Raw genomic sequence first — 22,896 nt, forward strand, 5'->3', positions numbered from 1 at the left:
AGGTGGGAGATGGAATTTAATCTGAGCAAAAGTCATGTAATGGAGATGGGGAAGAGTGGAAGACGGCCAAGAGGGTCATATAAGATGGGTGAAGGAGTAGTGTTGAAAAGGTGGAAAAGGAAAAGGATTTGGGAGTGATAATACAAGACCATGGGCAGTTTGAGGCTCATATTGACAAGATGTTTGGAGAAATATATAATTTGATTAGAAATATTGGATTAGCCTTTCATTATATGGATAAAGATATGATGAAGAAATTAATTAGTACTGTAATTAGACCAAGATTGGAATATGCTGGGGTGGTTTGGTCCCCTTATAAAAAGAAGCATATAAGGAAGTTGGAGAGATTGCAGAGAATGGCAACAAAAATGGTTCCGGAATTGGCAGAAATGACCTATGAGGAGAGATTAAAAGAAATGAATTTGCTTACCTTGGAACAAAGAAGAGAAAGAGGAGATTTAATACAGGTTTATAAACTGTTGAATGGTTTGGATGAAGTGGATAATGAGCAAATGATGTTGAGAGAGGAAAATTTAAACAGAACTACGAGATCGCATAGTAAAAAGATAGCCAAGGGAATATGCTTGAAAGATGTGAAGAAATATAGTTTCCCACAGAGATGTGTGGAGGTGTGGAATAGTCTGAGTGAGGAGGTGGTGTCAGCGAGGAGTGTGCATAGTTTTAAAGGAAAGTTGGATGTGTGTAGATATGGAGACGGGGCCACACGAGTATAATACCCAGGCCCTGTAAAAATTACAACTAGGTGAATACAACTAGGTCAATACACACACACACATTTTGTATGATAATTCAAATATCTTGCTTGTGTGTTTTTGAGCTCGACATGATCACTCCCAGATCACACATTATCCTCTCCCATCAAATAGTTCCATAGAAGACTGGTATGAAACTAGTATTTGATGGGATAGGAGCAAATAATGAAGACTAAAGAGGAAAAGAACTTGGAGTGATCATACAAGAAAATCTGAGCCCTGATGAACACATAAGCAAAGATATTTGGACTATCATATAAAACGTTGACTAATATAAGAGTGGCATTTCATTATGTGGATAAAGATATGATGAAAAAAAAATCATCACAAGCATGATACGCCCAAGGCTATAATATGCAGCAGTGGTATGGTCTCCGAGCTCTAAAAAGGATATAAGAAAATTGGAAAGGATACAGAAGATTGCTACAAAGATGGTGCACGAATTAAAGAACCTCACACATGAAGAACGACTGAAGGATATGAGACTGCCAACCTTACAAGATAGAAGAGAATGTGGGGTCCTTATAACAATGTATAAGATAGTAAATGATATTGAAAAGATAGACAAAGAAGATCTGGTGCTGTTGACAGAAGATGGAAGGACAAGAGGACGTGAAAAGAAGATCAAGATGAGGCAGTGTGTGAAGGATATTGGAAAATACAGTTTTCCACACAGAACTGTGAAAAAATTTAATGCATTGGATAATGAAGTTGTTACAGCACATTGTGTGCATAACTTTAAAGAAAAATGAGATAAATGGAGATATGGAGACTGGACACTATGAGCCCTGTTCAAACCCTGTACAATACAACTAGGTAAATACAGTCAAATAAACACACTACTCACAAACATAAAATGGATAAATATAGACAGACATAGAACATGGTTATACCTCAGACCCACTATGAACCCCACTCAAATCCTGTAATATATGATTAAGTAAATACACACACACACACACACACACACACACACACACACACACACACACACACACACACACACACACACACATACACACACACACTTACCTCAACAATAAGACACACAGAGCCACGATAGTGTAAGCCATGAGGGTCCCAATGCTCATCATATCCACTAAGGAGCTCAATTCGAAGAACATTGCCATTCCACCTGAACATCAGTAAATATAAATGTAATGAAGAGAGAAAAGTCTAGGCTTACTAAAATCAACTCAAGTATTAGGTGATCCATCTTGGCTTCAAGAAAATGACAGATTGCCTACCAGCAAAGATGCCAGAGAGAGCAGTCGCAATGGTGGGAGTCTGAAATTTCTTGCTGATCTGGGCGAGAAAACGGAACACCAGACCATCGCTGGCCATGGCATAGATGATACGAGGAAGAGGGAACATTGCACCAAACAGACTGAAATGGAGATTAAAGTAGTTAACTCAAGTTAATGGAATCATACATAAAGTATGAAATACTTCAAGGTTTCAGTGCTTCATCTCAATTAATTCCAACTATTTCTAGTGGAAGTTTTCTTCAAGTTTTCAAGCATGTTTCTGTGATTCTAGTGACAATTTAACAATATCCAAGAAACTACTAAGATTTTACAGTGTGATTTCATGATTCAAATGATAGTTTAACAATCTTTAGGAATTACTAAAATATTTTCATAATTCTCATATTTCAAACAAGCTTCTTCACAGTCAATGGAAAACCACCAAAGACACTCCAAATAGTTCTCTCTGTAATCTGTGAAAACAGCTGTAGTCAGAGAAGTGTTACAAAATACTATATCAGGTTTTGATAATAATCTGAAAACAAGACTTAACAAGCACTGCCAAACAAAGAGATAGAAAGGAGTAGTTCACAAGTAAAGTGGCAGGTGAATGGAATAAAAATAATCAATCTATTGGAATAGTTAGAGCAGAGTAATTAAAGAATTTAAAGAGAAGAAAATTCATAACAAAGAAAAATTCATGATAAGGGTGGTAAGTGAAAATAGATTCCCTTACCCTTACTTTCTTGTGCTCCTGTGGTGGTAAAAAAACTCACCTGGCAGAGAAACCAAACACAGCACCCGCACTGACGAAGATCTTGGCGGCCTCCCATCCAATGTGATTTTCATCAAATATGACCACCAGGGGAGCATCTGGATCCTACAACACAAGAACATGCACTCATTATACCACCAGAATGTGCACTCATGGACAACTAGCACAAGAAGGAGAAATCAAAGCTAGTACCTAACAGTAAAGCATGCTAAAGAAATACAAAACAATGATATACAAGTGAGCATGAACTGTTGCAACCAATGTTCGTGCCTCACCAGGACACAGTACGGGAAGGCCAGCGTGATGACGGCTGACACTCCAAAGTACGACAGGAAGATGATGAAGAGGGAGATGCCGATGGACAGAGGAATAGTGCGGGACGGGTTTATGGCCTCTTCACCTGAACGAAATACACCGCATTAGTAAAGCTGTAGTAGTGTCAACCATTCAAATGAAGAGGAAAAGTTGTCAAAATGCATGTAGTTGTTATCCTCTATACATATTGTTACAAAGCCCCTCCTCGACTTGCTCTCCCCTAGGCATCTGAGCGGGAGACAGCAAGTGAGGGCTGCCACACGCCGTGGTACAGTGGAATCATGCACATTTTGGGATCTGAAAGGCCCCCAAGCGCACAGGTTTGAATCCTGGACATGGTCTGGGTGTAGGAAGGGCTTTCTTATTTGGGGTAATGGTTCCCTAGCAGGTGAGCTTTCAGATAGAAGGTACCCAAAAAGTACCTCCTTTAGCCCATAAAATTTCCATGAAAAGCCCAAATGGTATAAATAAAAAAAAACTTACACCTGCCAGAGAGAGAGAGAGAGAGAGAGAGAGAGAGAGAGAGAGAGAGAGAGAGAGAGAGAGAGAGAGAGAGAGAGAGAGAGAGAGAGAGAGAGAGAGAGAGAGAGAGAGAGAGAGAGAGAGAGAGAGAGAGAGAGAGAGAGAGAGAGAGAGAGAGAGAGGAGCCTTTGCAACTCTCATCCCCGGGCTGGCCCCATAATCCCCCAGGCCCAAGAATGGGTTCTCTCTCACCAGTCTGGTTTCCCCAAGGTGGTGTCATAGTAATCTTGCCTTCATTACTACACACACTAAAAGGTCCCTCTCCACTAAGGAAACATTGTTAACAATATGTCACTTATTTATATATCCATTTATGTACCAGACTGGCAATTCATTCCCTGGATGGAACATATTACATTAAAGAAGCAGTGGTAAAGCGAAATATCTTAATTTATCACATGTAGATCATGATTTCAAAAAGCACCACTTTTGTTGAGAAATAAAGTTACTGTCTTGAAAGGAGTAGCCTCAGGTTATTTCTATAAATCCCATAATACTAATCTAACAGTGCATACCATAAGAATATTAAAATACAAGGAAATAAGGAAAGGTGCAACAAGTCACCAAGCCTACATGTGGCAGTATCCGTATGATATATATAACTATCTATTTCCACCTTTTGTCCTCATCCGTAAATTTGTCTAATCTCTACAAAGCTCCCTAATGACCAATCACTGTCAAGGGATGACTCTGGGCTTGCTCACCTGTTGTGGCGATGATGTCAAAGCCCACAAAGCCAAAGAAGCAGGTGGCAGCACCCTCCATGATCCCTGAGAAACCATAGGGAGCAAAGCCTCCTGTCCCCCACCACTTACTCTTCCCCTCATCCTCATTCTCTGTGGTGTTGCACTGGCTATCTATCTCATCAGAGGGAATCTTCCAGTTGAAGCTATCACCTGAGAGAGAGAGAGAGAGAGAGAGAGAGAGAGAGAGAGAGAGAGAGAGAGAGAGAGAGAGAGAGAGAGAGAGAGAGAGAGAGAGAGAGAGAGAGAGAGAGAGAGAGAGAGAGAGAGAGAGAGAGAGAGAAAATGTAAAATGTAATTGTATTTATCACACAGATGGAAATAGTAGTTAAAATTTTCATTTAATTGCATATTTAAGTAAACATATGACTATTACATCTAATAAACATTATTTCAAGTAACTCCAAGAATACAGAGGGAGATGTAATTGTAGTTTGCATTAGCAGTTGAATAAGAATATTATAAAAACAATAGGGAAAGAGATGTAACTGTAATTAATATAAATGTCTAGCTGAATGAAAATCTACACTGATGGTGGCCAACAACTGACCTTGTGTTCCCACGGCAATGATAACAAACAGGATGACAATGATGTTGATGCTGGTGAAGACGTTATTCATGCGGGACGACTCCTTCACCCCTAGCGCCAGGGCCACTGAGGGGTGATACACTGGTCATATCTTGCAGTGGAGAGGTGGACACAATCATTGAGATAAAATGAAAGACTCGACAAAATGCTTAACTCTTCCACTAATGAGGTGAACAACTCTTGCATTACTGTGATGAAAAGAACAATGGTGAGAATATGTAATGAAAAAATGAATATAGTATGTACTTATTTCTTACTCTAGTGAGGTGGATAGAACAAGAATGAAAGTGTGTGGAAAGCCTTCCTTGTGCAGTGAGGATATGAAAAGACAAGGAATGGAAGGAGTGCAGTCAGCAAGTTCTGAAAAAACAGTGAACATCAATATAACTACAGAAAATAATAAGTCCAGCACAGTAGCAATGAGTTTATGAAGAGAAGCTGATAGCACAAATTATTACTCTTACACACATCCATTTTCCTATTCTTGCTCATGCATATGACAATAAATTCTACATAATCAAGCAGGTACATCTCTACACACCTGAGAGGACGAGAGCAAGCCCAAATGAAAGAAAATCCGGGTAAGAGGAGATGAAACTATTGGGGTCCTCAGGTGCGAGTGGCACTGCTTCTTGCAGGGCGTCCTTTATGGTGTTGTTGGCTAACGCATTCACATACTGACTGAATCCTCGGGCCACACTTGCTGTTCCTGGAGGTGGAGGAACACAAACACCAGCATGACTAAATAAACTGAAGCTTGTACGTACACGTAAATATGAGTGAAAGTAATTGAAAAAGCTGAAATACAAGTAAATACAATTGTAATACAAGGAAACACCTTTGAAAACAATAAAAAAACAGCCAAAATACAAGTAAATATAATTGGATACAAGTAAATACAACTGAAATATAAGTAAATGCAATTGAAATATGAGGGAATTTCAAGCAGCAACAGATTTGTAAGTCCTAACTAGACTGTTTGATTCCACTCCACTTCATTACATTAACTAACTATTATGTAAGAACTAACTAACTTTAAAATCAAGAAAAAAAGGAACATAATATTTAGGGCAGTTAGTCTATGGGGAAGGCATAAACTCTTGGTGAAGAAGTGCTCTAGAAAAACACAACCAGGGAAAAACAGAGCATTATAATTATGACTGAAACAATAAAACAAGCACATTTTAAACCATTAAGTGACAGTGGTTGTTCTTGTAAGTGTGTGCCAGCCAAATTTTGAGGTGCGGTGATCATTCATGAAAAACAGCATCTTTTCTGCCTGTATCCTCAAAGCACTCCCATAGACTCTCTCTAAATGATTGGCAACACTTTCTGGTAGACCATGAGTCCCTGATACCCTCTCTGCATAGGGTCAGTCCACTCTTTCCTGCCATCAAGGTGGAATCTGGCAGCTCCTAAAACATGTCCAGAAGAAAGACCTGCCAACTGATGGACCATCTATCTATTGAGTTTATTTTGGCCATAGTCTATGATCCTTTGAGATTGAGTGAATATTGATTCTATACATCAGGCACATGGGTAAATGTGAGTAGTGAAGATGTGGTAGCCTCATTGGAGGTGTTCCACTCTACATCTGCCTCTCACCTTATCAGACAACGGAGATTGTGTTTCAAGAATAGCAATGTGAATATTTTCTACTCCCTACCTGCTTCTGTATCTTCATCTTCCTATAACTTGACCTCATTTAGGAAGGAGGTTTCAATATGTTTATCCCATTTTTTTTGGCTAATTCTCTTGGACTTATACAGGGGCTGGCAACTAAGTGGGCCTTTTCTTTCTTTTTCTAATTATTTTTTTCTTTTTACTCTTTATGTTGCCCTTGGCTAGCTTTCCCTTCTTAAATAAAAAAAAAATGTATTCATGTTTAGGTGTGTCTAAAAGAGAGAGAGAGAGAGAGAGAGAGAGAGAGAGAGAGAGAGAGAGAGAGAGAGAGAGAGAGAGAGAGAGAGAGAGAGAGAGAGAGAGAGAGCAAATGGTATCCTTGAAACTGGAGTCTCACAGTTACTCAACTATTTGATATGCAATAACTATACTCACAGATATCACTGTGTTCAAAAATCCATCATTCCAATTAGTATGAGAGAGAAGCCTAGACAAGTGACTGGCATTTCAGAAGTGTATGAAATGGAGATGAATAACTCCTCAAGCACCCCGTCAGTTAACACATAAACACATAAGCAACTGTGCTAATTACATAAACAAACAAAAAATGACAAATGAAAAAACTAAAATTTTACAAAATGCAAACACTGAGGTAAGTTAACTAACACACAAAAAGAAAAAAAAAGCAAGAATTGGAGAGGGGAGGAGGGGGAGGGAGGAAGGGAAGTTTAACACAATATAATAAGTGATAAACACCTAGATTAGATGAACACTGCAGCATGAAAGGAAAGAGAGAGAGAGATAAGACATAATAGAAAATAATGGATTAATAAAAATTCTATCTATGTAGATTGCTGATAATAGATGCAATGAACCACAATAAATCAGTATTAGCCAGGTGAAACATTCAGACACATACTGTACTGATATAATATACAATGAAATATGTATACTCAAATATTAATAACAAGAAATCAATAATGTCAATTAATTAATCAATAAATTCAGACCCAAAATAAACCATATAAACACTATGTCACTTAGAAAACTATGTAATATTATCAACAAAACTAATATCAGAAAATAACCAAGATCAAAATAAAGGAATGATATCAATTAGAATAATAATAGATCAATATAACCAAACAACACAAAATGAAAAAAATAAAAGCACATTAATCACAAAATGAATATGAGTGTGTGTGTTGAGGTCATTTTGCAAGTGTTTCCTATCATACTCTTGTCTCCTCAAGTTATCTCAGGTCATTGCATAAACCAGATTATCAATTTTCCTTCATCTCTTATCACTAACTGATTATAACTCATAATAATAATAATAATAAAAATAATAACAAAAATAAATAATAATAATAATAATAATAATAATAATAATAATAATAATAATAATAATAATAAAATACTAGCAACAATAACAATTACAAAGGCAGAACAGTACACCCAAAATGTAAAGCAAAAACCAAGCACCTTTAACTAACACACACACAAAAAGAAAAACAACAAAACAAAGTGAACAATTATTTTAACAAAGAACATGCAAAAAAGAAAGAAAGGAAAAAGAATCCACAACCATTTTTCTTTTGTGGATATCAAGATGTGAAAGCACTCACCAATAACATACTCCAAGATAAGGTTCCAGCCAATGATGAAGGCCACAAACTCCCCGATACAGACATAGGTGTAGATGTATGCTGAGCCAGCCTTGGGAACCCTGGCACCAAACTCAGCATAGCACAGACCTGCCAACACAAACACATGCTGCTCACTGTAACTCTTCATGGTGCAGGAAGGGACACAAATAATTGGAAGAGACTTTTTTTTATGCAAGAGGGAAAAACTGGCCAAGGGCAATAAAAAAAAAATAAATAAAATATATAAAAAGTACTTAGTTGCCAGTCCCCTTGCAGGTCTAAGAGAGTTAGCTTAAATAAAGGGATAAATGCCTTGAAATCTCCCTCTTAATTGAAGTCAGGTCATAAGAAGTTGGAAATGCAGAAACAGGTAGGGAGTTCCAGTTTATATGACACCAAGCCTGACTCTTGGAAAACTGTGAAAGAAGAAGGAAAACTGGTATGGGAGGGAATTGGTTCTTAGAATGGTAGATGACAGGAATAGACCAACCACCCTATAACCCTTGAGGTGGTACAGGAAGAGTGAGTGGTTCACAGTGATAGACAATGTAAACAGAGTCAGTAATCAGTTGGTAGTAGTAAAGAAGAAATTAGTGTTCAGAGTAACAGATGATGGAAATATAACTGGTTAGTAATCATACAACAACACATTCATTTATAACTCTTGATTATGTAGAGGAAGAAATTTTTTTTTAGTTTAGATTTGGTTAGTTTAGGTGAGAGTGATAGATAACTCGAATTGACTCAGTAAACAAATGACAAAGACATCAATGTGTACCTTTTGAGTTAACAGAGGAAGGAATGATTCTTTTGAAGAGTGGCAGATGAATGGCACACACTCAATAACCAGGTTGCTGGTGACAAATTCATACTTAAAAGAGGATAAAATAATCTATGATTAGAGAACTTTAAAATATGATTTGCCAACTTTATGGACGGTGACAACAGAGGAAAAAAGTAGGTATGTTTCACACATGTAGGCCTGCTGGCTTTTTTTAAACTTCCTTTATTTTCTTATGTTCTTAATACAATAAAAGGAAAGAAAACACACACACACACACACACACACATATGCACACACACACACACGCACACATTCACCACCATCAAACAAAACAGCAACTCCAATACAACATGAAGACAGCCAAAGTCTCACCAGCAAAGAGTGATGCAACAGCTGCAATGAGAAAGGAGATGGTGATAGCCGGGCCAGAAGACTTGCGTGACACCTCACCAGCCAACACATAGATGCCCACACCAATTGTGGAGCCAACTCCCAGCATAGTCAGGTCCAAGATACCTAGAACCCGGCGCAGCTCAGACTGGCCAAATTGCACCACCTTCCGCCTGGTGAGTTGGTTCACAAAGTGTTTCATTGTGCCACCCTTGTTGCCCTGCCCGGTGTTGCTGCTATGCTATCACCTGCAACAGCACACACACACACTGCTTTACTTGTTGCCCTGCCCGGTGTTGCTGCTGTGCTATCACCTGCAACACCAAACACACACATGCTGCTTTACTCCATGTTCTGACTACAATAAAGTCTTTAGCATACCCAAAAAAAAAAAAAATATATAAATAAATAAAATAAATAAATAAATAAAATAAACATATAGAAAGGTACAAAAATTAAATGAAATAAATAAACAAATAAATGAAAATAAATATATAAATAAAATGAGGTGGCATGGTGAAGTAGCCCTGGCTGATCCTGCTAGCTTAGTATCCCTTGGAGGAGAAGATGCAATGTTTTCTTTATGCTTTGGTCATTACATTTTCTCCAGCACATAGCATACAGTTTTTCTTGCACTAAAAACAAGGATCTACACCATTACTACTACTGTACTACTATATCTACTACTTCTAGTGGCTCATTTCCCATGATATTGCACAGATAAAGTTTAATTAATTTGATCACTAGATTTCACTGCAAAAAATAAGGGAAAATAAAAACTATCAATTCCATAAGATTTTCAGGACTAAAACTTCATTTAATCCACCATTACATTTTACTGCACATAAAAAAAAAGTACACTGAAATTTTTTATTTACCTGAAATGATCTTGCTGGGATTTAAAAATTAACATTATTTAACACTTGATTTTAATAAAAGGTTTGATATATATATATATATATATATATATATATATATATATATATATATATATATATATATATATATATATATATATATATATATATATATATATTCATTATGATCTTATGTGGCTAAAACTTCATTTGATCAATCACTAGAGGCACTCCATAATCCTGCAGGATTAAACTTCCAATCAGTCCATCCATCAACTTGTGTTAAGTTGACAAGTATCCTAACCTAACCTAATGTGTGTATGCATGTGCTAAAATCACAGCAACAACAACAACACAGTGGCAGAGTCTGTGGGGAATGAAAAGCAGAGATAACATAAACAAACACTTGTTCTTTTTATCTCCATTGCCAAGAAGTGTATCTCACATGATGTACAACCCCTCATCTACTGAGTAGTCCTGGAATGAACTAGAGGTGACATTGAAATATAGATAGACTGTGATGATAGCATTAAAATATAAATACCTGGAATTAACAAGAGAGAGAGAGATGATAGAGGCAAGAAATTTATCCACTGTATCACAACTGGATGAATGAATAGATACAAAATATGAATTATATCAATAGTAAAATCTGTCATGAATGTTGCAGTATTTAAATAAGCAGTACTGAAAAAAGACACTTTCAGATATGTAGTCAAATGACTTCAAAAGATGCATCCTCCTTCTCTATCAGTAACCATGAAAGTTTTTATCACTACCCAGCCTTATCATGACCCATAAAAATACCACACCATCTGAGAACTTTAATCCCACTAAGATTCTTATTCAGATTATTTGCTATGGCCTTTAGAAGCTCCTTCTTCTTACCTATGTAGATACTATTGTCCTAAATCGATGCAGTGTAAATCAAAGTATAAGTATGTATTGTTATCAGAACTGATGGAAGCAGATAATGATTATACTGAACAGATCAATAATCTGGTTGTGCAATACTTCCATCTCTATCTCTCTATTGGTGCAATGTGATCAAATAATTGGTGATAAGATAAATGTGAGTGTATATTAGATAGATTTTTGATAATGTATAATACTACCATCTCTATCTATCTATTCATCCATCCACCCATCTATTTATTCATCAAGCTAACTACTGCTGCATTATAAATAGCAATGTAAAATGTTTTCACTTCCAACCATCAAGCAATCTGTATCTCCCACCTCTTTATCTGTCTGTATCTAATGCCTGTTTCTATGAGTTCTCCCAGAAGAATGTATATAGTATAGTCTACCTTTATTTGTATCCTTATCTTTAATTTCTTACTCATCCTCATCTTCCACTATGAAAAATCATTAAAACAATTAAGGCAAGGGTGTTAAAAAAAAAAAAAAACTTTCTATCCTTTCTCTAATAACGGCTTGTAGATATTTCCTAAATCTAACAACACATAGTACGTGATTCTGATAACATCACATTGGCACAAGTCACCTTCTGGGTCACAAATCTCAATGCTAATCTGCACCAAGAAGAACCACAATACAAGTCACTCTGAGCTAAAAGTCATCATAGTATACAAGTGATGAGTCATGAGCAGGGAATTGCATCACATGCTTTGGTTTGGTTACCTACAACAAAATATAAATAAATGATATATATATATATATATATATATATATATATATATATATATATATATATATATATATATATATATATATATATATATATATATATATAGGAAATAAATGATTGATCAAAAGGCAACCTCTGAAATAGTTTATCTTTTTTAATCAGACACACACACACTTATCTCTACAAACTTTTATTTCAAGAACATCATTATATTACAGTTAAGAAAACTCACACACTTATCTCTTGCCATATCACTCCTACATGAACAACAGAGTAAAAGAATAAGATGAAATTATCCTTTATTCAAGTATTCATCCTTGCAGGAACACACAATAAAATTAACTACACACACACACACACACACACACACGCTTACCTAACAGCACACTTACCTGACGTTATTACACCACAGGCCACAAGAACAAACTGAGTCTATGTAAGCAAAACCAGACCTAGATAACCTCATCAAAACACTCTTCTTTACACCTCAAGACACACAAGACAAACACAAATCACAAGCCTTACTTACAAGTCCTCTCACACATTCAGTGTAAACTTTGGCACCTTTCAGAGAGGAGTGGCACGCCTTCCTTCCACAGATGAGTAGGGAGAGCAACTAAGATTACACGACAACTTAAGGAAAATGATCACGTTTTAATCTTTGGGCATGGAAATAACGATTAAAACTCTTATCTCGCCACTTCATTTTGATAAGATGCTGACCTGCTGATTAACTTAACAAGGTCACCACATAGCATATAGCGACAGGAGACCAACACAGATAATGCAAAAAACACTTGGCTTCTTCATCTGTTTATTATACACTAGTTCTTCTGTAATCTCCATCTCTTTGCCATATGATTCTCACAATTTTTCCTTTCTCTATTATAACAAAATTGAATTAGTTCTTCATGTCCTCTATCACTCTTTCATAACTTCATCTGTTTACTGTGTGTACTAATTCTTCTATAGGCTGTTCTTTGTGTCAAATGGTCCTTATTAGTTCTTTCTATATAATATACAGCAATAGGGGAAAATATACTAGGTAACAGATGTAAAATGAATTCTTCATGTTCACTGTTACTCCTCCTTATCTTGACGTGTTTACCAGCCTTTGTGCCATATCATTCTAATCAGTTCTTCCTCTCTATACTGTACACTGTACACTGTACACTGTAAACTACATACCGTACTACAAACAAAATTGGTTCTCTGCATTACAAGATACTTCTTGTTATTTTGGTCTTCTATTCTTCCATGTATTGTAACAATATACACACACTACTTTTGTTTTTTCTATGCCTTGCTTCTCTTTACTATATGACAGTATGTAAGACTGAAGTTTTCAATAATGCACAGTGATGACAGTATGTATAACTGAAGTTTATGATAATGTACAGTGATGATGCATAATGGAAAATAACTCGAGTTGTCTACAGTTTCTGTTAACTTGATCTGTGGTGAACTATTTACATTCTCTCTCTCTCTCTCTCTCTCTGATATAGCCTTGACTGAGTGAGACTAATCTTTGATGATAAAGCTGATAGCTATCAGTGATTCCTGGCAAGTGATGTAATAAATAAAACTAAGAGACAATTAATCTTTCGACTGGCAGTATCAAGGAAGATAAGACCCCGAGGAAAAGAACACTATACTCGTACAGTTGTAATGCAACAAGATAACATAATGGGTGACTTATTGCATGAATACCATTACCTAACTATCCCACCTCCCCAAGATCAAGTTCTAAGTTTTTTTTATCTTTGGGTGATCCTGGCACTCAATTATCCTCACAGGTAATAAAAGATGCAGCAAAGCGTGAATAGAAACAAAGGTTGTGTATTTAGCTATTTAGAGGATGGCAAAAACTGTTTCTTCTTTTTTCTTTTTTAACTCTTTCATCATTTTCATGGAAGTTAATATTATCATTTTGAACAATTTTGAAAATTCAACTGAAATCAAGCTTAATCTTGTATTTAGTTTTATGGTAGATTGGAAATAAGATTATTTTTTCGTTTAAACACACTTATTTTGTCTACCACTTATTTATTAACTTTGACTTTTAACTTGATTATTTTCAAGCCTTCATAAAGTTTCTGTATGATATCAAATTGCAAAGTATTTAATAACTAGTACACAATTAATAAGTGTGCTCTTATATTCTTTACTGTAACACATTATAAATTGCTTGTTAATATTTCCCTTTAATTTGCCTTTTTTTGCTGATTTCCCTGATGCAAAAAAGGAGAAATAAATAAACAAACTTGGATGAAAACATGACAGTCATTTCCCTTCTACTTCTTACCTTTCAGTCTGTGGCAAGGAACCTCACATGGCTGCTTCTGCTTCTCACTTGTACATATCCCCACAGAAAGCCATTAATAAATGTGCAGCACCAAGAGTTGTCTGGACAGGTGACAAAAGGAGGTACTTCTGCTCCTGGTGACTTTATTCCTAGTAATATGCTCTTTTCTTCCTTCCGAAGCCATGTGTTTTTTTGTTTTTTTTTTCCTGTTTCACTTTTGCTTCTTTTTCAATTTCAAGCACAATGTCCCACCACCATGTTCCCCTTCGGCATTTCTTGGGCACACAGTTTTCAGCGGCAGCAATTAAATTTATCAGACTGTGGTAGGTTGTCCTGTCCCCTGCAGGAAGATCCTGGTGCACTGGAGTGTCTTGAAAAGTAGTCAAGGTCTTGAGAGGTAGCTAAGTTTGCTAGTGTTGATCTGTGGGAGTGGTGATGCTAGTGAATGGAGGAAAGCAGTTTAGGGTTATGTAGATATCGTACAGAGAGTAAGACTCCATATTCACTAAAGCTATGAAAGTATCTCCTCTAATTAAGACAGCAAGAACCAAGCTGGTTGGCAATACTGACAGGACATCACTGCAGAATGTTAGGAAATTGAACAAGTTTTTGTATATTACAGTGTGTTATAATTTACCCATTACTAATATAGCAAAGCTATCACAGCTGCAGAGAGAGTCCACTAGAGATGTTGTGCCATATATGGTGTTCTGTAAGGCATCTGTCAGCCCTCTTTCCCAGTGTGAGTAAGACTTCCTTAAGTAAGTCAAGAAGTCAGTGTATGTGGGAGGAGTGGGAGTGAACTTTGCTAGCTGACCCAGCAGTGGCAGCCATAATGTTTCCTATAATGGCCAGAGTGGTGAGCTGGGAGAAGAGGTAGTAGAGGGAGTCACGCGCCTGAGAAGAGTCAAACATTGAGCTAAGCAACAATGATATTAAATTGTATCAGACCAAGTTAGGTATTATCTTCCCCGTTTGTGCCTGTCTCTGTGGCGAAATGATGCGAGTTAATGAATTATCTTTCCGCACTTCTCACCTGGTGTTCACGTGACAGGTGGTCTCATGCAATTCGGTGGCCTGGTTGGGCTCCAGCTGGCGGTAAATTTTTCAGTCACTCACTTCCATTAATGTCTAAATCTGTCATTTCGTAAACACTAACGACTGCCTGTCACCCATCCTCACTTCCTTCAGGGCCGAGGCAGTGTGCTCTAATAAGTGACAGGTCTAAGCTCCCTGACACCTGCTGCTGCTGGTGAAGCACGCACACTGACACAACCACTTCTCCCACACAACGTAAACAAAAGAGACCTCCAGCACAAATTTTACGCCTGCTCTCTCTCTCTCTCTCTCTGTTACTCGTGATATCTTTATACGTGTGCGCGTGTGTGATAGAGCGAAACGTATATATGTACTTAACCACCTATTACCCTTACGCTTATATCCTAACTACTGTGTCTATTTCAGTCATTAACCATCTCGTTTGAGTTAATTTGATAGCAAGTGACATGTATTTATGTAAAGGAGTGTTGCAGGTAGTTTATTAAAGGTCATTTGAGTTACATTTTTATACATTTATATAATTTGCATTAGTTCTCAGAGGTAGATTTATAAAACTATTACCCTTTCTCTTGTAGAATTTTGAGTATTCATGTTTTAAACAAAGAAAATGCACGTCTAACAAGGCAGTTACTCCTGCTCCTATTACTACTAGTATAACAACTTCGTAGGTAGGCTATGATTATTGATACAAGCTATCTTGCTGCATTCCTTATAATTATAGGAAATTAACGTGTTACTCTTGCATACGTATGATCAATATGTTTATAAAAAAGAGAGGATGTGAGGCACCGTTGCATCACGTTAAGAAATAATCAGCTGTTTCATCACTCAATGACACTCCCATCCCCACTGCCCAGTCCCTAGTCCCTGCGGTAGTCCCCACCTGCTAGTCAGTCAGTCAGCCGCTTGATTACTGCTTCTAGACCTCTAGAATTCCCTCACCGCTTACCACCATCCAGGTACTGTCTCTTGCTGTGCGTGAATCATTAGCCGACGCTGTGAAAGTTATAATAAGTGTGTATTCTGTGCATAGGAGTATAATGCATGCGTGTGGCTCCGGCATCGACGATGGAAGCTGGCGTCGATATGGGGAATGTTGTCAGGAGCTGGTTGTTCCAAGCTGACAAGCCAAGGCACGTTAATATGTTCCCTGGATAGCCCATGTGTAGGTTGTGATTGCTGACAACTATAGCAAGAAAAGTAGCCATTGATATGCCAGTCACTAATACTGTCTCTCTCTCTCTCTCTCTCTCTCTCTCTCTCTCTCTCTCTCTCTCTCTCTCTCTCTCTCTCTCTCTCTCTCTCTCTGTATATTTTTGCTTTATCTAACCCTTCCTGTCTTGAATCTCCTTCAGGCAATTGGTCACTGTTTGGGGAGAACCTTCTGCATATGGTTTCACTGCATATTTCAACTTCATCTATTTTTTCCTATCTTACATCCTCCTTCATATAGTCAATCTATCTATTTTTTTCAGTCATCCAGTATTTTTTTCTTGTAACTAGGCTGACAAAAGAATGAAAAATAATGATCCATAATTGGAAGATCCATCATGAAACCTCCCTCTTGAAAAGTTCAAGTTATAGAAAGAAGGAAATACAAAAGCAAGTAGGGAACTCAAGTGTTTACTAGAAAAAGTAGAGATGAATGATTGAGAATACTGCTTGATCCTTGCATTAGAAAGGTGAACAGAGTTGGGGTGGAAGAAATAGTTTATAAATTAAGCCTTGTCTTCCCTGGCAGCTAACGTCCCTGTGGCTGTGTCTTCAAAAGGAGACCAGCCATCAGGAACAAGGTTGGCGAGGAGCTGGAGGTGGTGGAGACGTGGCCCTGCACAGGGAACAGTCTCAACCAAACACGGCAGCAACCACGGCCGGCTGCCACCAGGAACAGCAGGAGGAGAGGAGCAACATGCCAGAGGAGGCCCTGGATGGCGACACAGAGGGACGGAGCCGAGATGACAGAAAGGAAAGCGAGGAGGATGAGGAGGCGTCAGACATTGCCAGGAAGAAAGACAGTGACAGTGAAGTGGAGATAAGCAATGAGAACTTGAAAGACACATGCGTGAAATGTGAATTAGTTGACTTTGATGGGATCAAGGAGGGTAATGAGGATGATGATGATGGTGATGATAATGATTATAGTGAAGGTGAAGATTCTTGGCTTAACAGAGTGCAAAGGAGACGGAATGAAGAGGAGAAGGACTATGTATGGTTAAGAGTGATTGACAAGGAGACTTACCTGAAGGTGATGGCTCCTGTGTACCTGCTGTTGGAAGCCAGGTCAGCATCTCCCCTTCATGTGCACCACGTCAGACTAGCCGTGTCTCACTTGTCCAGGTAATTATACGTGTTGTAGAGCTGTTGAAATCAGAAGTTAAATTCAAATAATTTTGGAGACCACTCAATTATAGAATATTTTACACCAAGCAATCCAGGTTGCACGATACACATCACATTCAGTCAGGGAACAACCTCAATCACTTCCATCCAAAGTACAGCACCACATCATTATGTTTTATCTCTTAAAGATTAGTAGTTTCTTCTAGCTATTGCAACAATTATATCTATCTGAAAAATATCACATTTTACCACAAGGGTGTGTGGTTCTTGAGTTAGACACTGGTGTTGTAGCCATTCTATTCATGAGTATACCAAATTGGCAATCCCATGTTGGCTGGTACAGACTAAGACCACATACTCACACACACTTATTATACACACTGTCAGTGCTGTCAGTCTCTGATGGAGAGAAACACCCTTGCTGATCCCTTAGGAACCCTTAGCTGAAGTGAAGCAACAAGTGTCACTCTGTTGTAAGCACAGAGAGGTTTAAGTAATGCAAGGTGTCCCCATCAGAATATGGCCATGGTGGGCAGTGGGTGTGAGGCACCGAGGACAGGAGAGAACTCCATGGCTGTGTGTGACACCAGCCCAGCGACCTACTCTACAGGTAAGTGGCCCTTGATGGTGGTAGTTTTCAAGGCACCAGTAACTCTTTCAGTGTTGACAAGCTTTTTGCTATAGTAGTCTCTAGATGCTTATTGATGTGCTGCACTCTCATATAGTTTTGTAGTATAGAAAAGGCAAAAATAACTTTCTACTCTTACCAATTCTTTTGTATCCATGGAATTTACTTTTCATTTTTAACATTGCTCAGTGTTGACAGCAGTGGAAAGATTGATTATGTATCTCTTTATCAATTAGAAAAAAAAACATCTCACTTCTCAGACACATCTATTCTCTCCCTGTATTTGGATTCTTCACACTTTTCCCATCGTCTGTCTGCCTCACCATCACTCCTCTAATCTTTCCACTTCCCTTGTACTAATACTTTGCATTCACTTTTTTCCCCATCTTCTCTTATCTGCCTTAACTCCAATCCTCTGTAAAATCAATGAAAAGGCATGTAGTCAAATAAAAGTTAAGTTATAATGGGTGTTTCCCTTTTAAGAGGTGGTTGCTAGAGGTTCCCTTCTCCTTTCTCCAAACTCTGGAACTCTTTGCCTGCTTCTGTATTTCATCATTCTTGTGACTTGACTTTTTGTATTTTTAAAGAAGGAGATTTTAAGACTTTTCTCTAACTTTGAACAATTCTTATGGCCTTTTTCTCTGGGAGTGTTACCTCAGAGAGACTTTAAAAGAAAAATCTATTACCCTTTATGAGTGAACCTCATTCATAAATTTTTTTTTCATATTGTTTCATTAGTGAAAGATGTAGTTAGCCTTGCCTCTCATTGTTGGTCTGACCTTCAGGTGTCTGGTGTTGATGAGGAGGAGGATGAGAATGAACTGTGGAATTTGATAGACGAGCAGCAGTGGAGACACACCAAGGTGGCCGAGGGAATGTTGTCCTCCATCACACTCATCACCCACTCCCGCCTGTCAGCTGCTGCCGCTGCCGTGGCCGCTGCTCCCCATGCCCACAGAAATGAAGACAAAGTTCCTGGTACAAGTGGCAATCCGGGTCACTCCAATCCCACCACACCCAGCATGGCAGAGCCCAGTCAGGTCCAGAGGGACAACATACCAGACCTGCCACACAAAGTCTACCTCATGCTGGGCGTCCCGTGTTCCTTCGTGGAGCATGTCACCGCCACAGCCATCTGCCGCACCTTCGTCACCCTGCTGGACGATGTCTTGGCGGGGAGAATACAGGAGGAGCACAAGGTGACACCGGAGACTGTTAGTCCAGGAGAGGTGGGTGGTGCCAGCCTGGAGTCCTGGTTGGCAGAGCGGCTGGAGATGGTGGCTGAGGTGAAGGCTGAAGGGAGCCGGAGCAACACTGAGCCTGATGGCGGGTATCCCCGGGGGGAGGAAAATGAGGACAATGAGTATGACAGCTGGGGGTACATGCAGAGAGCCTTTGATTCGGTCACCAGCCGGAACTTCATCAACAGGTGCAAGGCGGAGAGGGTGAGCTACGTCAACGGCTTTGCCACCTGTGTGAGTGCTGCAGCGGCAGCCATTTTGACAGCAGCTGCTGCTGAGGAGCGTGGGGATCAGCAACGGCAGGTGGTGACGAGGCAGCGGGTGTGCGAACATCTGCGCTGGCCGGCTGCCCCCCTGGATTGGCAAGATGATGAGTCAGAGCAGGAGGTTCCACCAGACCCCTGCAGCAGACCACCGGGTGTCACCATCACGGCACCTGCCGGGGAGGACAGCTCCGTGTTCTGGGAGGCAGCGAGGTGTGTCAGCCAGCAGCGTTGGGGCACACCGGCTGCTGGCAAGAGAGGGGCCACACTGCACATTCTCCATGCCCTTGTCGGTGAGGAAGGCGAGGATGACGTACCCCTGCAGCGATACCCCACAGTGAGCCTTCACCTCTGTGATATTCAGAAGGATGAGAGCAGCATTCTCTCAGTGCAGCGTGCAGGGAATGTGGTGGGACTGGGGCCACACTCCCTCTCCCCGCTGCGGCACTTCCTCATCACGCACACCGTCAACCTGCACCTGGAGGAGGCCACTCAGGTCCTTAGCTTTTCCCTTCACCACTCCACTCTCTTTCTCTCCCCGGGAACTGGGAAAAGGTTTGCCGATGAGATTGAGACAGCTCTCAAGAACTCCCTGAGGCAGCGGTGATGAGGCAGGGCCCACTGGTCTCCACGGGTCACCTGTGCAGATCACAAATGTGCCAACTTGTCGACAATGTAAAGACGTAGAGATGATGATAGCAAAAATATTTATGATTTATAATTTGAGAAATGCTTATTAGTTGTGTAACAAAGAGTCAACAGAGGGTAACACTGCAAGGCTTAGGTGTGAGGCCTTACAGGCTGGCAGCAGCTTCTGTGATATTATGTATTAAATTGTGCGTCTTTTAATCAAGGACATTAAACAATAAATAAACTAAAGAATCTCTCTCTCTCTCTCTCTCTCTCTCTCTCTCTCTCTCTCTCTCTCTCTCTCTCTCTCTCTCTCTCTCTCTCTCTCTCTCTCTCTCTCTCTCTCTCTCTCTCCCCTCCCCACCTAGTCAGTGATGGGTATTAATGAGCGGCCTTGCTGGGCGGTGTAGGTGTGAGTGCCTGAGACGCCTCCACTGCAGCATTGTGAGTTTAATGTGTTATCTCTGTGATGGTGTGGTGTGGACTGTGTGACAGACTGTTTTTATGACGTACTGTGACGTGAAGCCTTATTGGAGCCGTGCCATTTTTTCACAATGGTGCTGTATTAATCATGTGAACTGAATTTACTTGCTATTAAAAAGTACTTACAAAATAAACATTTTGAATATAATGTACAGGTACCTTGTGTACTTTCTGGAGAACCTAATTTTTGTGGGAGTAAGTTAGTATAGGATTTTAAAATATTAATCTATCCTATTGACCTTTTTTCTGTATTAATTCAACAGTAAGTAGCATGCATTAGTTATAGTCTGAGGACTGAAGTATATCTGGGATAGGGAATGGTCTCGTCATAAAGGAAACAGGACAGGGATAAACCAGTGTCTTGCTGTGGAAATACTGTTGTGCTATGCCTCAGCTCTCAGGGTGTAGCAGGATGGTTCATAAGACTCCCTACTAGAGGCCGGTGTAGGATTAAAGTGGCAATATTGTGAGGGATTTCTGGAAAAAAGGCCTCATTGGAAGGGAAAAGATGGATGAAAAAAAAAAGGTTTGGAGCTAGTACTTTACTAAGTTAAAATATTTATGGGTGCACAGGTATGTTGTGTTGGTGTGGATGAATATGGGTGCAGTTCTAGGGGTGTTGTATAGGTGTGGATGGGTGTAATTTAGTAAAATGATCACGAGCACAAGTAACAAAATGAGATAACTGATTGAAACTGATTGAAATGAGGTATTACTATAGAGTGAAGTAAATGGGAGAGAGCTGTACAGTAAGGGAGAGAGAGAAAAAATACTGTTGATAATAAGAGATAGAAAGAAAAGTACTTGGCTTTATTGCATAGAAAAAGGAAGAATGATGTATAGTGAATTGAAGAGAGAGAGAGAGAGAGCAACAAGGTTAGGAAGAGATAGGGAGCGCTTTCTTGTGGTGAGAGGCTGGGAAAGAATGGATGGTGTGTGTGTGTGTGTGTGTGGCAAGACGGCGATTGGGTGGGAGGGGACTGAAGCCGTTCACAGGATGGTGGGGACATGGCTGGGAGCATGGGGTGTCTAGTGGGACCGCATGGGGCAGGACCAGGGCCAGTACCGATCTCTGGCTTTCTCTGCTTACAGCCATTACCCAACAAAAAGCTGCCGGGAGCTGCCACTCCGAAGCTATGGTGAGCGAGCGGCGCTTCCATTCTAACAAGACAACCAATATCGGACGCCACAATCACAGCCAACACGGGCATCATCCAATAAGCTGGGCCGGCCATTCACCAGATCACAAATGACAAAAGTGAATAGCCGGTGATCCTTCGCCAAGACTTCTATTTCCTATAGCTATCAGCCAGGCCGCGGATCAGTAACGTCTGCAGGGCCAGGATTTCCTTTTCCCGCCTGAAATGTGTTTCCTTCGCCAGCGGAAATCCTTTATATTGGTGTTTCACTGTCACCACTAGTGCTGACTATAATCAATTTGGGAGAGGGAAGGAAAGAAGGAAAGGAAGGAAGGACACGGAAGGAGACTGGAAAAGTTTCTTCCTCCTTGACGATTGAGGCTGGAAAATGTTATAGGTGTTATCAGAATCTCTCTCTCTCTCTCTCTCTCTCTCTCTCTCTCTCCAGATTCATTTAGGATAATGGGAAATACTTTCCTTCACATGTGGCATTAATTTCTCAATCTTAAATACTGTAAATATGCATGATTATTTCTGAAGTGACAACAATGGTTGATGATAGAAACAGTTTGCTGCTTCTGCCTCACATCCGCCCTGTCCATCATGCAGGGAAGTAAAGGCGTGGAACGTGTGTGTGTGTGTGTGTGTGTGTGTGTTGCACTCAACGCCTCCCTTCCTCGCCCCTTCAGTAACTCAGTAACAACAAAACGATGAGTGACGCATTTGGGCCAGATTGTCTCTCTGCAGTCCTGCACGCCCCATAATACCACCACACGGCTGACAGCGACTCAGCGAGCTCCCAAGGAGACACCTCGACGCTCGTATGTATGTTTCTTAGCAAAATAATGTAAATAAATAAATGGTGTGATTTATTGAGATTTACCTGAACT

The 22,896-nt window shown here is 39.6% G+C and overlaps 2 protein-coding genes across 24 annotated transcripts in view; one reads left to right on the top strand and one right to left on the bottom strand.

Moving 5' to 3' along the window:
• LOC123503032 (cationic amino acid transporter 3-like) overlaps nt 1-15,560 on the bottom strand; it is a 34,131-nt gene extending 18,571 nt beyond the window's left edge. For 2 of the 21 annotated variants that reach the window (XM_045252405.1, XM_045252391.1), the window contains exons 1-11: nt 15,260-15,560; nt 14,224-14,644; nt 9,393-9,724; nt 8,216-8,344; nt 5,506-5,673; nt 4,926-5,030; nt 4,337-4,528; nt 3,071-3,195; nt 2,797-2,900; nt 2,021-2,160; nt 1,806-1,908 (exon numbers count right to left, since the gene is read on the bottom strand). In XM_045252405.1, the coding sequence (XP_045108340.1) occupies nt 1,806-1,908; nt 2,021-2,160; nt 2,797-2,900; nt 3,071-3,195; nt 4,337-4,528; nt 4,926-5,030; nt 5,506-5,673; nt 8,216-8,344; nt 9,393-9,612 (1,286 nt within the window). In that variant the 5' untranslated portion in view covers nt 9,613-9,724; nt 14,224-14,644; nt 15,260-15,560. Of the gene's footprint in view, nt 1-1,805; nt 1,909-2,020; nt 2,161-2,796; nt 2,901-3,070; nt 3,196-4,336; nt 4,529-4,925; nt 5,056-5,505; nt 5,674-8,215; nt 8,345-9,392; nt 9,725-12,443; nt 14,191-14,223; nt 14,662-14,860; nt 15,229-15,259 lie in introns of those variants that run through there. The other 19 variants (XM_045252409.1, XM_045252407.1, XM_045252410.1 and 16 more) reach the window with 19 other exon arrangements.
• Nucleotides 15,561-16,089: 529 nt separating this feature from the next.
• On the top strand, nt 16,090-21,019 carry LOC123503035. 3 transcript variants are annotated; one of them, XM_045252415.1, is made up of 4 exons: nt 16,090-16,241; nt 17,024-17,619; nt 18,139-18,232; nt 19,036-21,019. In XM_045252415.1, exons 2-4 carry the CDS (start codon nt 17,192-17,194, stop codon nt 20,359-20,361), a joined length of 1,848 nt encoding a protein of 615 aa, XP_045108350.1. In that variant the 5' UTR covers nt 16,090-16,241; nt 17,024-17,191; the 3' UTR covers nt 20,362-21,019. The 3 variants fall into 3 exon arrangements, with proteins under 3 accessions (XP_045108350.1, XP_045108349.1, XP_045108348.1); XM_045252414.1 differs by lacking the exon at nt 16,090-16,241 and adding an exon at nt 16,323-16,447; XM_045252413.1 differs by lacking the exon at nt 16,090-16,241 and adding an exon at nt 16,662-16,888.
• Nucleotides 21,020-22,896: the final 1,877 nt, after the last annotated feature.

Source organism: Portunus trituberculatus, chromosome 13 (genome assembly GCF_017591435.1).
Source record: "Portunus trituberculatus isolate SZX2019 chromosome 13, ASM1759143v1, whole genome shotgun sequence".
NCBI classification, from domain to species: Eukaryota; Metazoa; Arthropoda; class Malacostraca; order Decapoda; family Portunidae; genus Portunus; species Portunus trituberculatus.